Source organism: Syngnathus floridae, chromosome 10 (genome assembly GCF_059516105.1).
Source record: "Syngnathus floridae isolate MCC-2025c chromosome 10, RoL_Sflo_1.0, whole genome shotgun sequence".
Classification (NCBI taxonomy): Eukaryota; Metazoa; Chordata; class Actinopteri; order Syngnathiformes; family Syngnathidae; genus Syngnathus; species Syngnathus floridae.
Window position 1 is genome coordinate 4,781,423 of NC_142422.1, and position 18,162 is coordinate 4,799,584.

The 18,162-nt window shown below is 40.2% G+C and overlaps 3 protein-coding genes across 3 annotated transcripts; 2 read left to right on the forward strand and 1 right to left on the reverse strand.

Annotated features, from left to right (window-relative positions):
* Positions 1-631: 631 nt before the first annotated feature.
* On the forward strand, positions 632-2,526 carry rbm48 (RNA binding motif protein 48). Its single transcript, XM_088386902.1, has 5 exons — positions 632-782; positions 900-1,090; positions 1,279-1,424; positions 1,546-2,117; positions 2,416-2,526. Exons 1-5 carry the CDS (start codon positions 663-665, stop codon positions 2,476-2,478), a joined length of 1,092 nt encoding a protein of 363 aa, XP_088243028.1. The 5' UTR covers positions 632-662; the 3' UTR covers positions 2,479-2,526.
* On the reverse strand, positions 2,527-5,983 carry clxn (calaxin). The gene is made up of 7 exons (XM_088386905.1): positions 5,901-5,983; positions 4,393-4,545; positions 4,099-4,257; positions 3,388-3,492; positions 3,171-3,319; positions 2,983-3,087; positions 2,527-2,906 (listed from the first exon to the last, which is right to left on the reverse strand). Exons 2-7 carry the CDS (start codon positions 4,472-4,474, stop codon positions 2,856-2,858), a joined length of 651 nt encoding a protein of 216 aa, XP_088243031.1. The 5' UTR covers positions 4,475-4,545; positions 5,901-5,983; the 3' UTR covers positions 2,527-2,855.
* Positions 5,984-6,923: 940 nt separating this feature from the next.
* Positions 6,924-12,179, forward strand: has1 (hyaluronan synthase 1). The gene is made up of 5 exons (XM_088388170.1): positions 6,924-7,060; positions 8,039-8,723; positions 9,437-9,662; positions 9,743-9,875; positions 10,553-12,179. The coding sequence occupies exons 2-5, from the start codon at positions 8,052-8,054 to the stop codon at positions 11,226-11,228; spliced, it is 1,707 nt and encodes a 568-aa protein (XP_088244296.1). The 5' UTR covers positions 6,924-7,060; positions 8,039-8,051; the 3' UTR covers positions 11,229-12,179.
* Positions 12,180-18,162: the final 5,983 nt, after the last annotated feature.

Sequence of the window (18,162 nt, forward strand, 5' to 3'; positions counted from 1 at the left end):
CAACGGCCTGCCAATAGTTTCATCAATGTCAAAAAGTTAAGCAATTTTCTGTACACCACCGCAGTGATTCCTGACCAATCGGGTGCGGTATATTAGTGTGTCACAGGACAAATGTGCTTTGGAAATTATTATATTTAAATTGTTTATTACAAGAAATAATGCCAGTGATGAACACTGACAGACAGAACAATTAAATGCTCTCCCGCTAGATGGCAGAAGGTACAATTGACATGTCTGCTAACAGTCACATTTTTCTTTGGCATTGGTATATTATATTATATATATTTATTAGATATAATAGTTTTCTAAATTTAAAAAGTCCCGTTGTTCAATTGAGGTTGAGAAACACTAAGTGAAGTAATATTTCAACCAGCCTCGCATTTTTTTGTGAGACGAAAAAGGTCAGCGCTGTATTTCCAATTGATTTTTGGGGGCCAAGTTGCTAAAAAATCAATTTGTTGCTTAATTGCTAAATGACGCTACAATTGCGTAAATTTCTCGTGAGAACATGTTCCACTAGATATAATTTAATAAGTTACTTCCTGCTGTAATTCAAAATAAAAGAAAAAGGCGCACACGCACTGTACTCCAACCATGCAGCCACTTTCGTGAAAAACTCTTATTTTGAAAAACCATCTGCCGGATATACATTTCCATCAAACATGGCGGCGGCGAAAAGTAGCTGCTGGAAAGCTCCCGAGGTTTATAAACATCACAAACAGCGGAAAGTGTGCATTTCTCGACCAAAATATCGTGATGGGAGGCAAGCAAGGGCCGTAAAGGTAATTTATAAAGCCTTGCAATCTCAAATAACGTCGAGGATTGAATGTTATTGCTAGCTTCGCTGTCCTGCGCGACTCAAAGGAAGGTAAACAAAACAGCGTCTTCTGTATCTTCAGGTATACACCATCAATTTGGAGTCGTGTTATGTGATGGTCCAAGGGGTTCCTGCCATTGGAGTTATGACAGAACTTATCCAACTGTGTGCTTTATATGGAGTCGTGCAAGAGTACAGGCCCTTGGACGAGTACCCCGCCGAGGAGTTCACTGAGGTCTACCTTGTCAAGTTCCAGAAGCTCACAAGTGCCAGGTTCTTATGACTGTTTCTTAACAATCATGCAGACATCTTGAGAAAAATAAACCTTAAGGGAATTTCAGTCCCCTGAATAATACATTTAAAGCGGTGTAATAAAGTATCTTATTTTATTAAACTTCTATTTAAGGCATGACGATATGGCTCTCATCCGAATAAGTAGTCGTTTTTTAATTCTTTTTCAGAGCTGCCAAACGACACATGGATGAGAAGAGTTTCTATGGTGGCGTGCTGCATGTTTGCTACGTACCTGAGTATGAGACTGTGGAGGACACCAGGATGAAGCTGCAGGACCGGAGGAGATATGTCATGAGGATGGCGCAGAACAGAGGTTAGATGCCTACTAACTTTGGGCCACACTGAAAAGAAACAATAACTAAAGGGAAAAAACGTGAATAAATGTAAATTGGGTAATTGCAAAATCACAGATATTGCACTTCTTTGATCCATAGTTCAAGATAAGGAACAGGAAGAGGCAGTGAACAAGGAACCTGAATCAGCACAGCCCACAGCAGCAGAATCCACACAGCTAGAACCCCCGCCGCCCGGCGTCCCTACTCACTGTGAAACGAACAATGAAGGTGAGAATTGGAACGTGGACTATCATTCACCCTTTCCTCTACTGCCACTTCCTCCTCTGGAGCATCACTACTCCCCTCACAAAAGGCACCACGAACCTGCACCGACTGAGGACAAAATGGGGACATTGCACAATGCCATCGTTGATGCTAAAAAAGAAGTAGCGGCTGCATCGGACTCAAACCAAAATCATTCCCATAAATCCCGAGGTACACGAGATACACCGACCTCCAATCAGGTGTCTGCGGTCACGTTTGTACCGAGGACAGCTCACTTGGAAAACAGAAAACGCAAGATGATAGAAATTGTGTCACATTCGTCGACTGAGGTCGTCGGAAAAAATGAGCCACTCATCGGACCGAAACTAGAGGACGCTCCTAAACTGGACATGGACGACATTTCGCTGAACACAACTGTCAACCTAATCAGGAACACAATGAAACAGGTAGCATTTCCCTCGTCTTTTAGAATTGAGAGTCATAATGGTAAATTGACCTTTTTAAAATCTACATATAAATTAATAAGACTGGTGTGATGCGAGGTAAACAGATTTTCAATGTTGATTCATCAAAATGCAGTGCAGTACTTAGCTGCAACCAGCAGAGGTGCTATTGGCTCATCATTTAAAAAAATATATTTCATTGATTGTTAAATTTCTCTGTTGACTGTTAACACTCAAATGCTGTTGCTATTTAATTCCTTTGTAATCAATGAAAGTTCCTAAATATTTTTTTTCCCCTTAGGTGGAATCTGTCCCTGACCTCAAACCAGCGGAAAAAAAGCCAAAACCACGTCGGCGAATTTGACCCTGATTGATATTCTTTTCACCTATATTATTAAAACAATTCAAATGATTTCTTTGGACATCTTTTTAATTTCTTGACACATTCTACAGGTTCTTCCCATGCTTGTGTAGATTTTCTTCACAAACTCCTGCTTCGTTTGCAAAGTCCCTTTATGTTGAGCTAATTGAAAACTAAGTAGTCCATAGGCGTGAATGTAAGTGGGAAGGGTTATGTGGCCTGCGGTTGCCTGGCAACCAGTCAGGTGTGTACCCGACCTCTGACCTAAATCAGCTGGGATTGCTCTAGCTCACCTATAACCTTAATGAGGTCAAGGCAAACAGTATAGAAAATGGACGGACGTTACGAGCATATAAAAAAAAAAAAAAAAAAATCTTTGATCATCCGTGCACTTGACTCTGAAATACACGCTGCTCAAAGGTGTCAATCCTCTGGAAAAAAAGAGAAAACAAAATTTTAAATGGAAAAAAGTTGAATGTGAAATGCTTGACAACTCATTGAACTTACTGTGATGTTAGGGAGACACGTTCCAAAAGCCTCAAGGATGTGGTTCGCCTTTTTCACGGATTTCGTAAAGTCATCCAAAGAAAGCCTGTCATCGTGGTCGTGATCCTAAGAATGGAGATAATATAAAGCCGAGTTGAATAATGATGTAAAGATTGAATTCTTCAAAACCTGCTCTCAAGTATACACACCATCTTCTTGAGTGTGATCTCCACTAGGTCTTTGATGCCATCATAAGGATCCTCTTCCCCGGGTAGTCTAAGGCTGTACCTCAACATTTGTAACATCTCCTCTCTGGAGATATACTTGTCGCCGTTCAAGTCGTACACGTGAAAGCAGTCTACAGAAACGGAGAAAGAAATCTTAGTGCGAGAGGTCCTCCGTTGAATTGTAATCTTTCAGACCTACATTTTATTCTTTCATCCAAGGTGCCACGAAGAACGACCGAAAGTCCCTCGATCCATTCTTTCAAGCTGACAAAACCGTCATTGTCTTTGTCAAATGTCCGAAACACTGCAGAGACAAATTTAATTTAACCCATATGTAAAATCCTTTCAGAATGTCTATTGTAAATTGATTGGTATTAAAAGTCTACACACCCCTGTTCAAATGCCCGTTTTTGTGAATGTCCCCCCCAAAATAAGATAATTTAAAAACCTCCTCAACTATATTAAGTGCCTTTATGAGTCAAGACAACAATCTTGTAGAGGGGAAGTAAAACTAAACTGAAATGATGCGCTTGCGCAAATGTGCACACCCTCTCATAACAGCGGATGTAGCCTTGTGTTGAGAATGATCTACTCAGTCAAACTCATGTTAAACATCGAATAAAATTCAGGTGTTCTAGTAGGCTTTTCCTGACATTTTTTCCCACTACACTTTATGGTCTGCTGAGTTTCCATGGCATCAGTGTGATAACACTGTGGAAAAATCAGAAGGGTATCAAAGAATCTCCAAATCTATCCACAAAAAGATACTCGTCCAAGAACCGGGCACAACATTACTAGGAATTGAACATGCCTTCCTTAAAAAAAAAAAAAAAAAAAACAACAACTAGCAGTTGAACAGGTGTGTTGAGACTTTTTCTAGCCACTCCATGTGATTGTGAAAGTATTTTACCATTATCCATAATTGTGTCGTTGGTGACTCCAAAAGCGATGTGCAGGAAGTTTCTCAACTTCCATCTGTCCAATCCGCCGACTGACCTCGCAGGACTCACCGGCTCCTCTAATAACGAATGAAACTCCCTTATAAGGCACTCCACCTCTCTTTTATTGACTAGGTCCAATAAAAGAAAAAGAACAAATGAGCCCCATTGCGCTGTGCGGCTGCAGCGCCTTAACAAGGCAAAAGTTTGCGCAATACTCAAAACTTTTCAAATAAAATAATCAATAAAGAGAGAAACATACTCACAGTGAGCCACTTGCTTGCAAATGCTTTCCGCGAGGTTTTGTACCATCCTTTTGGACATTTTCGACCTTCTTACGGGCAACATTTTCGTCGCTGTGGTGGCGGAGCGCGAGGTGAAGTTGACGTTTTGTTGCCATAGCAACCACCAAGCTTGCCCTAGAATTGAAGGGCGTGCGTTGACAAAATTCACAAGAACGACTTTATATTGCCTCGTTTATTTCCATGCACAAAGGCTATTGCTTATCAGGGTTATGCAGAATTTGCTGTACGTATGTCAGGGACTGAGCAAAGTACGACCTGCACTAATCCTTTTTTCAATACAATAAAAAAAAAACGTGTACCTTTGTCTTCTATCTAGCTCATTGAAGTTTTGGTCATTTTTTAAATGATAGAGTTATGGTGTCTAAAGATCACTAAAAGTCAAAAATGTTTAACTTTCCCATTAAATTCGAACAATAATGTTCTTCTCATTTATGAATTATGACATTACATAAGTTCCATAGATTTTTTACATATTTGATTATACATCAGATTTTTTAGAAAAAAGCAAATTGGACTTTTTTTTTAAATAAATTGGAGAGGCTAAAATGTATTTGTTTTACATGACATGGTTTAATTTTTTTTTTTTTTAAAGGAAGACAAATGATGTCCATATATTGCTTAAGAGTCATGGGCGAGCTGCAGCCTAACCATCTGATTTTGAGCAAGAGGCAAGTTACACCCTGGACTTTTTGCCAGCCAATCGCAGCAATCCAAAAAGAAAAATACTGTCAGTTGTAAACTAAAAATGCAACATTTTCCATTGAATAGCCATTCAAAAATACTGTCATCTACTTGAAACGTGACTTTAACAGAAACGTCATCCTCCAACATCTGTAAAGTCCATTTGAGCACATAAACAGATAAAGGTCAGAGTAATAACACATCTAGTTGACCTCCTCTCATACTCATGGACTGGCCCAGCTGCTTCACATGACATCAGCTGCCTGGTGGCTTTCTATTTGTGCCAGCCATGGAGTGCGTGCTGCATGTGCTGATCGGCTCAAGCAGCTCATGTGGTTAAGGAAGGGTGTGGACCTTCATGAGCGGTCAACAGATTGGCTTGTAAAAAAGAAACACCAAAAAAAAAAGGGGAAGGGCATTTTTTAAGTCCTCTGATGGCCATGTAAATACATGAATAATATGATCCAATGAAGCAGCGTGATGGTTTGCAGGTATGCCTCATCATGTTAAGAGGTTCTGGGTTTGACTCTTTAATCAGGCCTTCTTGTGTGGCATTGTTCTCCACATACTCACAACCCTACAATCTGGGTTTCTCCCAAGTCCCCCAAAACTGTCAGGAATGATTTGAGCCAGGGCGACCAAATGCAGCTTGAACCGGGATTTATTGAAGGGAAAGGGAGTTGGAAGGGAGGTAGGTGGGGAACCGAAGACACAGACGGGATAGAGACTCACGGCCAGCAAACAGACAGACCGACAGAAGGCGACTTAGACAAGGATAAAATTCTGACCGTGAGCCTCCAGACAGACCGGGGGGAAACCAGACGACAGGAACAGGAACACCGGGTGCGGACAGCAACGGAACACAACAGTAGACACCAACAAGGAGGAACACACGGGCAGGGTTTAAATATATGAGACAATGAGAGGGAGCAGGTGACAGACATTTCGGTGATGAAGGGGTGTGGCTGAGGGAAGTTGCCGGCCGAGCGTGCTCTGGCACGGGCATGACAAAAACATGCATGTTACAGTATGGACAACGTGGCGCTCTAAAGTGCCGAGTTGTATGGAAGCACAACAGCGAGCTGCATTTTTTGACTGATACAACCACATGACATAGACAGTGGAATTGTTCATATTCCACAAACGCAATATTAATCAGAATGCCATGTTTAGACAAATGTGGGCGCATAGAACATTTGGTAAAGAAAATCTTTGACTTGATTTTCCCTTAATATAAATCAGTTGCAACAATATATTTACTTTATCTAGGCTTTAGTCCAGTGTCTGATTTTACTTTAAATACAAACTATAGTGCATCAATATTGCCACCTGTGGCGGCAGGGAAAAAGGTTAATTTAATTTACCAATGTGCAAATACGGCCAGCAGAGGGCGACATCCAATTAGGATGTACGAGATCACCGGAGTGCTGCGTGGCGTTTGTGTTAATTTTCAAGATTGACATGATGGAAATGCTTTAAAAATAATGTGTGAATGAAAACTAAGTACAAAAACTAGAGGGTATTCCGCTATTTGGTTGGCCACATAATGGCGGAGGAGTTGGGCAGGGGTGGTGGTGGTGGGCGTGGGGGGTGAAGGTATTTCCAGGTTGGCTGGCAAAGTTTAATAGGCAAAAAGTCTTTATATAATCAAGGTATAGCAAACATGTTGGTGACACTTGAGTAAATGAAAGAAGAAGAAGAAAAAAAACAGGACAACAAAGGAGTGCGTATAGGGCGCGCTCTTGCAGCCAAGGGGACCACCGCCTTGCACACTCGCACTGACGCACGGCTGACTCAGCAGGGGCGCCTCTTGATCATCACTCATTCCCTCCCCAGCGCGCACATGGCTATCCACATCCAAGTCGGGAGCTTATAAAATCAAGCCCTTCACAACAGCTCAACACACAAGAGCAACACCAGAGTGGATGCTTCGGGAGCGCCACGCCAGGTACAGCTAGATTCCAACATTTTACATGCATGCCTAAGATTTTTAACAATTTGAGAAAAAAAAATACTATTGATTTGATTTTTGATCAGATTAAAAAATAATAATAACACATTTCTACAGCAATAATTAAACCACCCGATATGTAAAAAGTTAATAATACTGAATCACAACTGATAAAAATAACTGGTGGTATTCCACAAGGGTTAGGTATTGGGAACCTAGTTGTTTATAATTAATAATCAATAAGGTTGGCTACAGAGATTAATCAATTGGATCTGCTATGTTGAATTTTCTGAATATTGTGCATTTTGGTGTGAGGAGCAAAATCCTGTCGGCTTGTATTCTTTCTTTCTTTCTTTCTTTCTTTCTTTCTTTCTTTCTTTCTTTCTTTCTTTCTTTCTTTCTTTCTTTCTTTCTTTCTATTAAGAGAAGGACATTATAATAAAAAAAAGTTAATTTAAATCTAAAACATGTAAAGTGAAGACAAATATGAAATATATGTTTCAGTTTTTGGTATAAAATTATGGAATTGATTTGATGCATTGAAGCAGTGTAGGTCTCTGTTAAGCTCTAAGAAAAACTTAAAGTAAACTAATTAATGCTTATAATGTCATTGAAAAAGAACATTATTTATTTTATATTTATTAACATCATTCATTCATTCATTCATTCATTCATTCATTCATTCTCATCCCTATCACAGTATGTGAAGCCCATGCAACCTTCCTGCAGCATTTCTAGTTCATTCTTCTTCTCTGTAGCAGATTAACAATTGCTTTTTGATTAATCGTTTGACATCATGGCAAATGACACTTACATAATATGTGTCATTTGACATGATTTCAAACAAACAGAGCACACACTTTGGATAGGTGTGGCAGCATGAAGCCTTCATAAAGATTGTGCTTTTTAACACTAACTTTATAGGGTGTTCTTCTTGATGCACTGACTTGTCCGGTGTGTGTGTGCTTCCTATAGGTGAAGACACAAAATGGAGTTGAAACCTCTCCTCAAGAAACTGGGCTCAATCCTCCGAGCCATCTTCACATTCCTCTTTGCGTTAGTTGTCCTTGTCGTTATGATATGGGCCTACGTTGAAGGTTTCCAGCTAGCCACCTCCGCGTACGGAATCATCTCCTTTGGCTTATACGGCCTCCTGCTCTCGCTTCACGTTCTGGTCCAGAGCCTCTTCGCCTTCATTGAGCAGCGGCAGATGAAGAGCCGCAAAAAACCATGCACTTTCACCAAGACCATTGGCTTCACCATTTCAGCCTACCAGGAGGACCCCGCCTACCTCAAAGAGTGCCTCAACTCCGTTCGGGCCCTCGAGTATCCATCTGAGCTGCTGCGCATCATCATGGTGGTGGACGGCAACAGCAAGGACGACCGCTACATGATGGAGATGTTCAAAGAGGTGTTTGCCGACCAGGACCCCGCCTGTTACGTGTGGGAGAACAATTACCACACGTGGAACCCCACTAAGGTGCAGCCCGATGAGAAGACCGATGAACCTGTCTTCATAGGAGAGGACCTCCAGCGAAAGGAAGTGGAGCACCTCATTCAGACCAAGAGATGTGTGTGCATCATGCAGAAGTGGGGGGGCAAGCGGGAGGTGATGTACACCGCCTTTAAGGCCCTCGGATCTTCAGTCGACTACATCCAGGTAAGTCTACTTCTTCTCATGCTTCTCAATGTCCTTGAGCTTAGGCTTTATGTTCTCGTCCACTTTTCGTCCTCACTAAAAAGACAGTTCAATGCAGGAGTTAGATAACAACAAACATTCGTACAGCGAGCTTAAGATCCATGCTTTGCTCGTTGTCGTCACTAATAGGGCAATTCAGTTTTCCGTTCCGAGCATCAAGCTGGTTTCCAATCTGTGTGCCACACAACACTTTAGCTGATAGTATTAAGCCTTCGCTCTTTCCCAGTGATAACGTCCAATATTATCTTCATGTGTAGAGCAGCTAACTGGTATAAGCGTGCTGAGGTCAAGGTTTAAGTCTGACACGATTAATATATTGTGTATTTTATGGTAGATATCAGTATCATGGTGACATTAGTGGGCGAGTGAGAGCGTTGAAATCCTTCAACTGCATGTTACGATTGAGGCAAAAAGTCGTACAACTGCCGAAGTTCAAGATTAACTAGCGTTCTGAATCGTCGTACTTGCGAGGACAAAAAGCGCACTTAAGCTAGATGCCTATCTTCTGTAAAGTTGCTAGCTTCATGCTAACATAATCTGAAACACCATAGACAAGGTAACGGTAATTAGCATAGACGTTATGGTAATTATAACCATTAGAAAAAAAAAAGATACTTTATTGTATATACTGGATTTTTTTTCTTTTTTCAATGGTTTGCCATTTGCTTGTTCAGGTATGTGACTCGGACACCAAGCTGGACTCCCTGGCCACAGTGGAGCTGTGCAAGGTGCTGGAGAGTGACACCAGGTACGGAGCAGTTGGCGGGGACGTGATGATCCTCAACATGAAGGACTCGTACATCAGTTTTATGAGCAGTCTTCGCTACTGGATGGCCTTCAACATTGAGCGGTCTTGTCAGTCCTTCTTCAACTGCGTCTCCTGCATCAGTGGACCCTTGGGTATGTTCATTTCTAGAGCGAGACTGACACTGTCACAAAGTGTTGTCATAAAATATAAACTTGTTGCTCTTTTGGATTAGGGCTCTACAGGAATGATCTCCTTCAGGCATTTCTGGAATCTTGGTACAATCAGAAGTTTTTGGGGACTCACTGCACTTTTGGAGATGACAGACATCTTACCAACCGTATGCTGAGCATGGGATACGCCACAAAGTAAGCACTAAGCAACCGTTTAAACAATGATGTGGCCGTTATTGCACAATCTTTGGTCTTTGTACACTGTACAGTAAGGTTGGCTATATAGGATAGTATAACTGAAGTCCAACAGCCGTCTTACGAAACAAATTCCAGTCTGTTCCACACCTATTTGTGAGTTAATAGACGTAATCTTAATTGCTGTTATAAAATATATAGAGCCACTGAATTGCTTCTGTACACTTAACTGGTCAGGTCACCTGCTTGTTAGTCAGAAAAGTCCAGTGGACTTCTGTTGTGAGGACAAAGGGTGGTTGGATGGATGGATGGATGGATGGATGGATGGATGGATGGATGGATGGATGGATGGATGGATGGATGGATGGATGGATGGATGGATGGATGGATGGATGGATGGATGGATGGATGGATGGATGGATGGATGGATGGATGGATGGATGGATGGATGGATGGATGGATGGATGGATGGATGGATGGATGGATGGATGGATGGATGGATGGATGGATGGATGGATGGATGGATGGATGGATGGACGGACTACAATACGAAACATCAAATGATTGCCATGGAAAACTACACTGTAGAAAATACATTATATTTAACATTTAAAAATATGAAATATAAAATCCTATCACTGTCAGCGGCGACTAACATGGATCCGTCTCCTTTGCAGATACACATCCAACTCCAAATGTTACACGGAGACGCCGGCTCAGTTCCTGCGCTGGCTCAACCAGCAAACCCGCTGGACAAAGTCCTACTTCCGCGAGTGGCTCTTCAACGCCATGTGGTGGCACAAGCACAATCTGTGGATGACCTACGAGTCCATCGTCTCGGGGGTATTCCCCTTCTTCGTCACGGCCACCATCATCCGGCTGTTCTGGATAGGCACGCTGTGGGATATCCTGTGGGTGCTGTGTTGCATCCAGCTGATCGGACTGGTGAAAGCGGCCTACGCCTGCATCCTGCGCCGGGACCTGGTGATGGTGTTCATGTCCCTCTACTCGGCTTTGTACATGACCAGCCTGCTGCCGGCTAAGTACTTTGCCATTCTTACCATGAACAAGAGCAGCTGGGGAACGTCAGGCCGGCGTAAGATTGTGGGCAACTATATGCCCCTGCTGCCGCTGTCAGTGTGGGCAGCCGTTTTATTATCAGGACTGCTTTACACAATTTACCGAGAGAGTACAATGAACTGGTTTACCCCAGCCAAGGAACTGGAAATTGAATTTCTTGTTTTTGGCTGCGTAGTGTACTTGTGTTACTGGTTAATCATGATGGCTTTATACTGGGTGTGGTTCCGCAAGGCATGTAGGGTACGTGCCAAAAGTTACACGTTGAATGTGTAAGTCCACGGCGTCTAGTGACGTCTCGACACGTTAATTTATTATATTTCTGCTATTTTAAATGAATTAATTTATTTTGTCTCCGATCTCAGGACAACTAAAGGGATTCCATGCAGCTGCTAAACTAATCAATAGAATGAATGAAATATTAATTAGTGAAAAGACCAAAGCATACTTTGACAGCGACATGCTGTTGCACTTTGAAATGAAACTGTACTGAGGGCTTTTGGACTTTCTTATGCACTTCAATAAGAGAGACACATTCCCGACATTAATGAGATTATAGAAATGCTGTACATACTGTATAGGGGATATTGGGGATTGTGTGATGTGGAAATATATGTAAGAATTATGTGGTTGTATGTAAATAGTTGTAAAAAAAAAAAAAACAACAAAAAAACATTTTTGTTGTTACACTGGAGTTCTGAGGATATTTTGCTACAGGGTTGCACACTTCAAAATACATAACGTGTCTACACGTGTATGTATGCCTGCATGTTTCAAACGACTCGTGCTTTGGAATCCCCTTTGTCAAAATCGTGGGATTTGTGATGTGAGAATAAGGGAGTCTATTTGGTTCCCAGAGACCTTCACGGAAACTTCTGAGCCAAAACATTGAGTTCTTGATAAGAGGCCACCCCCACGTTCTGAGGGATGAACATTTTTTTTTTTTTTATATTTGTTCAGGGAATGACCAAAGTGAAATAAAACAATTCACATGCCTAGATTGAGACTTCACTTCAAAGATAATTGCATTAGAAAAGACAAAGGTCATATTAATACAGCCAGGTTATTGCTATAACCAAAATGATGTCATTCAAGTGTGTGAAACATGAATGTATAAGCACAGTTAAAACACCTTGAATAAAACAACTGAAGATTTGCAATGGATTGAATTTGATATCTTGATGTGAAGAAACAATGTGAACAAATAAATATTTTTCTAACTTTTAACTTCTGTCGTCTTTGTATTACTTCAAAATCGAACACCCAATTACTTTTGAGCCTTTGTTGTAAAAGGCTTTGCTGTAAGATTTGACCCAATAATATCATATATTTTGTTATTTGGTACATAAAGTGGACATAAATCTAAACCAGGTCATTACAGTGGAAATTGTAAATGTGATAAGATACTGTAGAAACATAAACAAGTCTAATTTTTACAGCGATGGATTGATTATCCAGTGTAGTTGTTCACCAGAACGTGATAGAATTCGAAGTAAATATTTCAGAATTCGATAAAATATAGATACACGTCAGATAATGGGACACAAAAACAGATAGATAGGACAATGTAAACAATATTTTTTTTCTGACTGGATAAAACGTTTCCAAACTAGAATTTTGTTTTTAACTTGCTAGACACAACAATTAACCAATGTCCCTCTTTCAACTCATCAGCAAGCCTGATAACGACTCCCGATCATTTGGATTGATCTGTCGAGGACCGGAGTTGTCTAAAGTTGGATAGCTAGCAATCAAGAGTTGTTCAATTTCTTAGCCACTGCTTTACTTTTGTGTACTTCTTCATAGTCTACTTTCTTTAGCATGCATCTGCTAGCTAACAGCCAATTAGAGGAAAGATGGCCGACACTTGTTTCTATGACAACGGTAATACACCGTGAGAATGTACACTGTGTCATACAACTGGCAGGAAAGTCACACGTGTGCTTGGCTAAGGATTAACAACATAAAAAACAGATAAGGCTTGTTGTGGACTTCCTGGCGCAATCATAAATGAGTCTCAAGGAAGTAATGTTAAATTTAGAAATATGCAATCAGCATAAACCAATGAAGTAGGTCATGGCGGCACGGATTTCGTTTTCTGCTAATTTCTCCAGAACCATATAAAGGTTATTGTGTCTAATCAGTGCCATTGGCATCACGAGGACAACAAATAGATAAATACATGATGGAATGAACTGTAAAATACATTTAAAAAAATCTATCAAAGTGACACTGATTTGTTTGCATATTGAATGTATACAATTATCATTAATATAAGCTACACTGACCACTGGAAAAAACATTATTTGTTGAACAGTCATGTTACCTTAATTATAATTGCTTTCAATATAATTTTTGTTTATTTTCAAACATAATATTATTTGTCAAATCACTGTAATGTGTTTGGCACCGACATGCTGTTTGCCAAAATGCTGTGAAGTATTTATTCATTCTATGCAAAAAAAAAACAATAAAAAAAAAACACCTGTTACTTTCAGTCGCATCAATAAAAAAAATTATTGTGAAAGCGTGACAGCAAGCAAAGGAAATCTATTTACTGGACTTACTCATATATGGCTCTAAGATAAAGCATGTCTTCCTTAGAAGTGTGCCAGCTGTTATCACAGTCATTTAGTTTTTTTTTTTTATTATTAAAGTGAAGGATAGTCCGTTTTTATTACTTACAAGCTAATTTCCGTTGAATCTTTGCTTTATGTGGAAATATTTCCATAGGCGGAATGTATTTGAACTTCAACAATGACTTTCAGGTCACACAGATCAATGGATAATGATGACGAAATTTGACATCACAAGTAAGGTGCACCTAATCTCTCAAACATTCATGTGTCTTTTGACCATACAAATCAAGTTTTGTTCCACACTCAAGTGTCCCCATGTCACACATGTTTAATGTGTTGTCAAGTGTGTGTTTTGAGGGTGAGGGACCAATACATTAACTGTAGGTGTGGATGTGATAAATGATTACTCTAACAAATTTTACGTAATATGGCCTTGACATGTCCCGCTGGGCACAATTGAAAAACATTCACATCAACCTGCATATTTTTGCGCTCTTTCTAAGGCCTGCCATTGAGCAATGTGGACTAGGTAGGCTGTCAGCCAACGCCAAGTTGTATCAATTAAGTACAACTTGGTTTTGTATTTTACAAAAACACTTTATATAATTGTGTCTTGAAAGCAAAGTACGGACAGTCTCTGTCACCAAAATTCACTGGTGCAGTCAGTGAAGGGGGAGATTGATCGCTGCCAACAGACTGTCAAAAAAATAAATAATTCACCTTATTATTGCCAGTTTCACTCGTTTTGACGACCCACTTTTTGCCCTGTGCAATAAAAAAAATACAAAACGGTATATTGCGTGTAGAATCTTATAATCTGATGATAGGTTGCAGATTTTCAATTGGAGTGGTTTGGTAAATGTGCTTAATTGCTTGGTGTGGGATCGTCAAGAGTCATTTTTTCACAATTGTCCTCACTATTCTGTGTCTCGTTGTCATCTAAGGTTAAGGGAAGAGCTGGAAGCAGATGATAGCAGGCTAGTTAATAGCAAACAGCAAGATGATGGAAAATTTCAGTGGAGGTCTGGCAAGACTTCGTGTAGCGTTGACATCGGAACAAGCAGAAATTTCTCGAGATGATTGGCAGTGAGCTCAGGTGCTTGTCTCCAAACCCGATGTTACGTGTTGGACCCTCAGACCTTGTGACAGCGTTGAAGTGTCCGAGACACTGAACCAATTGCTTCACACTTGACGCTTCTTTATTGTGTCAATGGGTTGAAAGGTCAGGCAGTTTGAATGTCTTGAGGGTATCAAAGTGAAAATGAAAGCTCATTTAGCAAAAGTCAATAAGCCCGAGGTTATCTCAACTGAAAGAAGCAAAGTGCTACTGGCTCTGGCTCAAGAATCGGGACGTATATGCAGAGGGCTAGACATTGCCGTGTAGAAACGCTGCATCACGGAAGACACACTGCTCATCCAGATGTAAGATGAGGTCAGAGCCAACGTCAACTAAACCGCAAGTATTGTGAAAAACCTCACGTTTTCATCCGGTGAGTCAACATCTCGAACGGTTGTCAAAGCAGTTGTAGTTTGGCAAATGAATATGAGTAAAAGTTTCTGCATTTCTCTAAGGCTGGCGTTGACGTGACTCATTAGTGATATAGTGCGTTCAACGAGAGTTCTGGCGAAAGGCCGACATTGCTTCCCTTTGAGGCTGTTTTCAATTAGGCTGTCCTCCCCCACCCTGTCTGGGCTTTCCTCCCTCGCTAACGTCATCAAGGAGGAAGCGTTTTGGCTGGACTGCATGACTGAACTGATTCAGTACGTACTAGAAGCACGTGTACAGACTTTCTTCATAGCGTTATTCGGGGCTTAATTGCATTTACTGGAGTTTCGCGAGATAACATCTGATCTTTGCGAGAAGCCGTCAGCTCTTTCATAGAACTGCAATGAGTGCAGCCGATGGGACAAACTGCACTTCTGATATGTCACGTACTGGCACAAGTAGAATGAAGCAACAATACATTCCAGAAGGATGTTTCAGCATTTTGTTTGGATTTATATTTATTTTTCCCTTATAAAATTACAGAAACTGGGAGTTTTTCTCACAATTATTTCAACAATCGATTATTCTTTCAATATTTTTTTCATTAATCAATGAATCCGATTAAAGGACAGATTTCCATCCCTTTAGTGAATAATAAGACATTATTTTAACTTGATATAATATGAGCATTTTGGGCCCTATTTTTATCCCGAGCGCCAAGCTACCACAAAATGGCTAACCCCTGAGATAGATAAAAGTGGGTGGATTTTGCTTCTTGATTCATATTCCACAAACTTAATACTATTCAGAATTCCATGTTTAGACTAGTGGGACTGCATTTAACATTTTATCGCAAAATCAATTTTTACTTCATTTCCCTTTAAGAGAACATTGCCCGTTAGTCTTTGTGTGAATGTTGTCTGGATGTGAGCTATGGCTATCTTCTGGCTTTTCCCATCAGCACAGCAGACAAGAGGAAGGAAGTCAACAACGGCTGGCAATGATGCGACTCAGACAGCTGAGAAGAAGTCACACCCACATATTACAGTGCTAAAAAAAAACTCGGAGGAACCCAGCCCGTATGATGGTGATATTTTTTTCATCTACAAAAAGGACACGACTAATGTGTGGGCATATTCAATTTTTTTTTGTATGAGACAGCTGATGGGAAGTCAAGATAATCATAAAAACATAAAGAGAATGCATGGGGGAAAAAAAACTGTGCAGGGGTCAAGATGTCAAATCTTTTGAGTCATTTGTGTCCACTCCACCTCTAATTGTACACCACCCAAACTTTATTACAAAGCTAGGGTCCTGCATAGATAATTAAATCATTTACAATATTACAAAAGCTTTCTGAAATTTAGATAATTTATTTGCATTAATAAAAAGAAAAGCTTTAATTTGTTGTTTACATTTCTGTTAAGATAAGAGTGGTAATTTTGGTCACTCTGATCGTGGAATTTTCATGCTGAGAGCAGATAATAGTCAGTGAAAGGGGAAAAAAGTCTGTCTGGGCCTGATAGCTGTCTCCGGAACAGGTAAGGGAGGGAGAAGAGCATTTCAGCCGACGTTAACGAGCTGCAACTTTTTTCAACTACGACAACGATATTAGTTTTTCTTTTCAAAGTTCGCACCATCACTTTGTAACAACCATCCCCCTGGCGCTTTCCACATTACACCACGCCTAACTACTTCAGCATCGACAAGAGTTGCCAAAATACTCCTTGCCTGCTTCCGCTTCTGTAGCAACCAAATTGGCTGTCAGTAAAAACTGAAAATCAAATGTCAGATTATGTGGAGTCTGTCTGGGTGAGGGGTGGGCTGCCATCTTTTCACCGAAAGACAATTTTAAGTCTTCACTTAACATGCATATTTTGGGCATGTGGGAGGAAAGCAGATTAATCTGAACAAAAACAACATAAGAACAGGCAGAAAATGGAACCTCCACACAAGAAAGTCTGAGCTCAGGTTCAAAAATAGAGCCTCTTAACGGTGATGTGCCGACCACTCACCAGTTACAAAAGTAATCAATTGTTACTTTATTTTTACATTTGAATGAACATAAACATTGCAAAATTGTTCATCATAGCTTCTTAGAGCAGGAGAGTCAAACTCATTTGTGTCGCAAGCCGCATCGTAGTCATAGTTTCCCTCGGAAGGTCATTATGACTGTCAACGCCTTATATTATTTACAGTATAGGCTACAAAACAAACTAAAGAATAACTAGTTTTGAAATCAGAGACTAGTCAAACCTATTCAAATAGTTTCCAAAAGATGAATGGTAATAAAAATTGCTAGCAATATCTCTATTTTTAAAAAGTCAAGACAATTTGTAATTTTAGTAATGACAAAGTCGATGCCAAATTTGTCTTCACGGGCCACATAAAATGATGTGGCGGGCCATATCTGAGTTTGATATCTTTCTTCCAGGGCGTTCTCATACAGTTAATGCCATACTTAAGTTTTAATGTGATTGATTTATTTTGACATTGACCTTGAAATGTTTACATAACTTTGTGACTGCATTAGCAAAAGTTAGTTATATAATAATCTCTTACTTAAATAAGAATAACCTCATAATCTCATACTTACATTTTAATGCGATTGATTTATATTGACATTGACCTTGAAATGTTTATACAACTTTGTGACTGCAGTAGCAAAAGTTCATTATATAATAATCCCTTTGCAAGTTGGAGATTGCCAAAGTCCCATTTTAAATGACATTGTCACCGTAGAAACATAACTCCATTGTAAACAGATTGATCCTGGAATCGATTATTTGTAGTGTCACACGAACGACTGTCTTCAACTTTCGAAGTTCCAGTAAAGTTCAATGAGTACGTACGTAATCCAGGGTCTGACTTTGCCCAAGAGTTCTCATGAGGACACAGTCATAAAAGGCTGAACGCTCGTCATTAAAAATTCAACACAAAAGGATAACAGGGACTTTTCCCACATTGTCCCCGATTAAAAGGATCCTTCGGAAAAACACAACCTAACAATTGAGCTGCCACGCAAGACGACTAAAGGACTTGAAAATATAACGATGACATAATATTTACAACAATGATAAATGCATGGCAGTTTGAAACAAAACAAAAGAAGTGGGCCATGGGCGCTTTCTAGGACACGTATGAA

What these genes read in the sequence shown, in the direction of transcription:
- rbm48 (XM_088386902.1), top strand. Translation starts at nt 663, where the DNA reads ATGGCGGCGGCGAAAAGTAGCTGCTGGAAAGCTCCCGAGGTTTATAAA. An exon ending in GGCAAGCAAGGGCCGTAAAG is followed by an intron (nt 783 to 899) that starts GTAATTTATAAA and finishes CTGTATCTTCAG; the next exon opens with GTATACACCATCAATTTGGA. An exon ending in TCAGGAACACAATGAAACAG is followed by an intron (nt 2,118 to 2,415) that starts GTAGCATTTCCC and finishes TTTTCCCCTTAG; the next exon opens with GTGGAATCTGTCCCTGACCT.
- clxn (XM_088386905.1), bottom strand. Translation starts at nt 4,474, where the DNA reads ATGTTGCCCGTAAGAAGGTCGAAAATGTCCAAAAGGATGGTACAAAAC. An exon ending in CGACACAATTATGGATAATG is followed by an intron (nt 3,493 to 4,098) that starts GTAAAATACTTT and finishes TTGTCTCTGCAG; the next exon opens with TGTTTCGGACATTTGACAAA. An exon ending in AGATCACACTCAAGAAGATG is followed by an intron (nt 3,088 to 3,170) that starts GTGTGTATACTT and finishes CTCCATTCTTAG; the next exon opens with GATCACGACCACGATGACAG.
- has1 (XM_088388170.1), top strand. Translation starts at nt 8,052, where the DNA reads ATGGAGTTGAAACCTCTCCTCAAGAAACTGGGCTCAATCCTCCGAGCC. An exon ending in CTGCATCAGTGGACCCTTGG is followed by an intron (nt 9,663 to 9,742) that starts GTATGTTCATTT and finishes CTTTTGGATTAG; the next exon opens with GGCTCTACAGGAATGATCTC. An exon ending in AGCATGGGATACGCCACAAA is followed by an intron (nt 9,876 to 10,552) that starts GTAAGCACTAAG and finishes TCTCCTTTGCAG; the next exon opens with ATACACATCCAACTCCAAAT.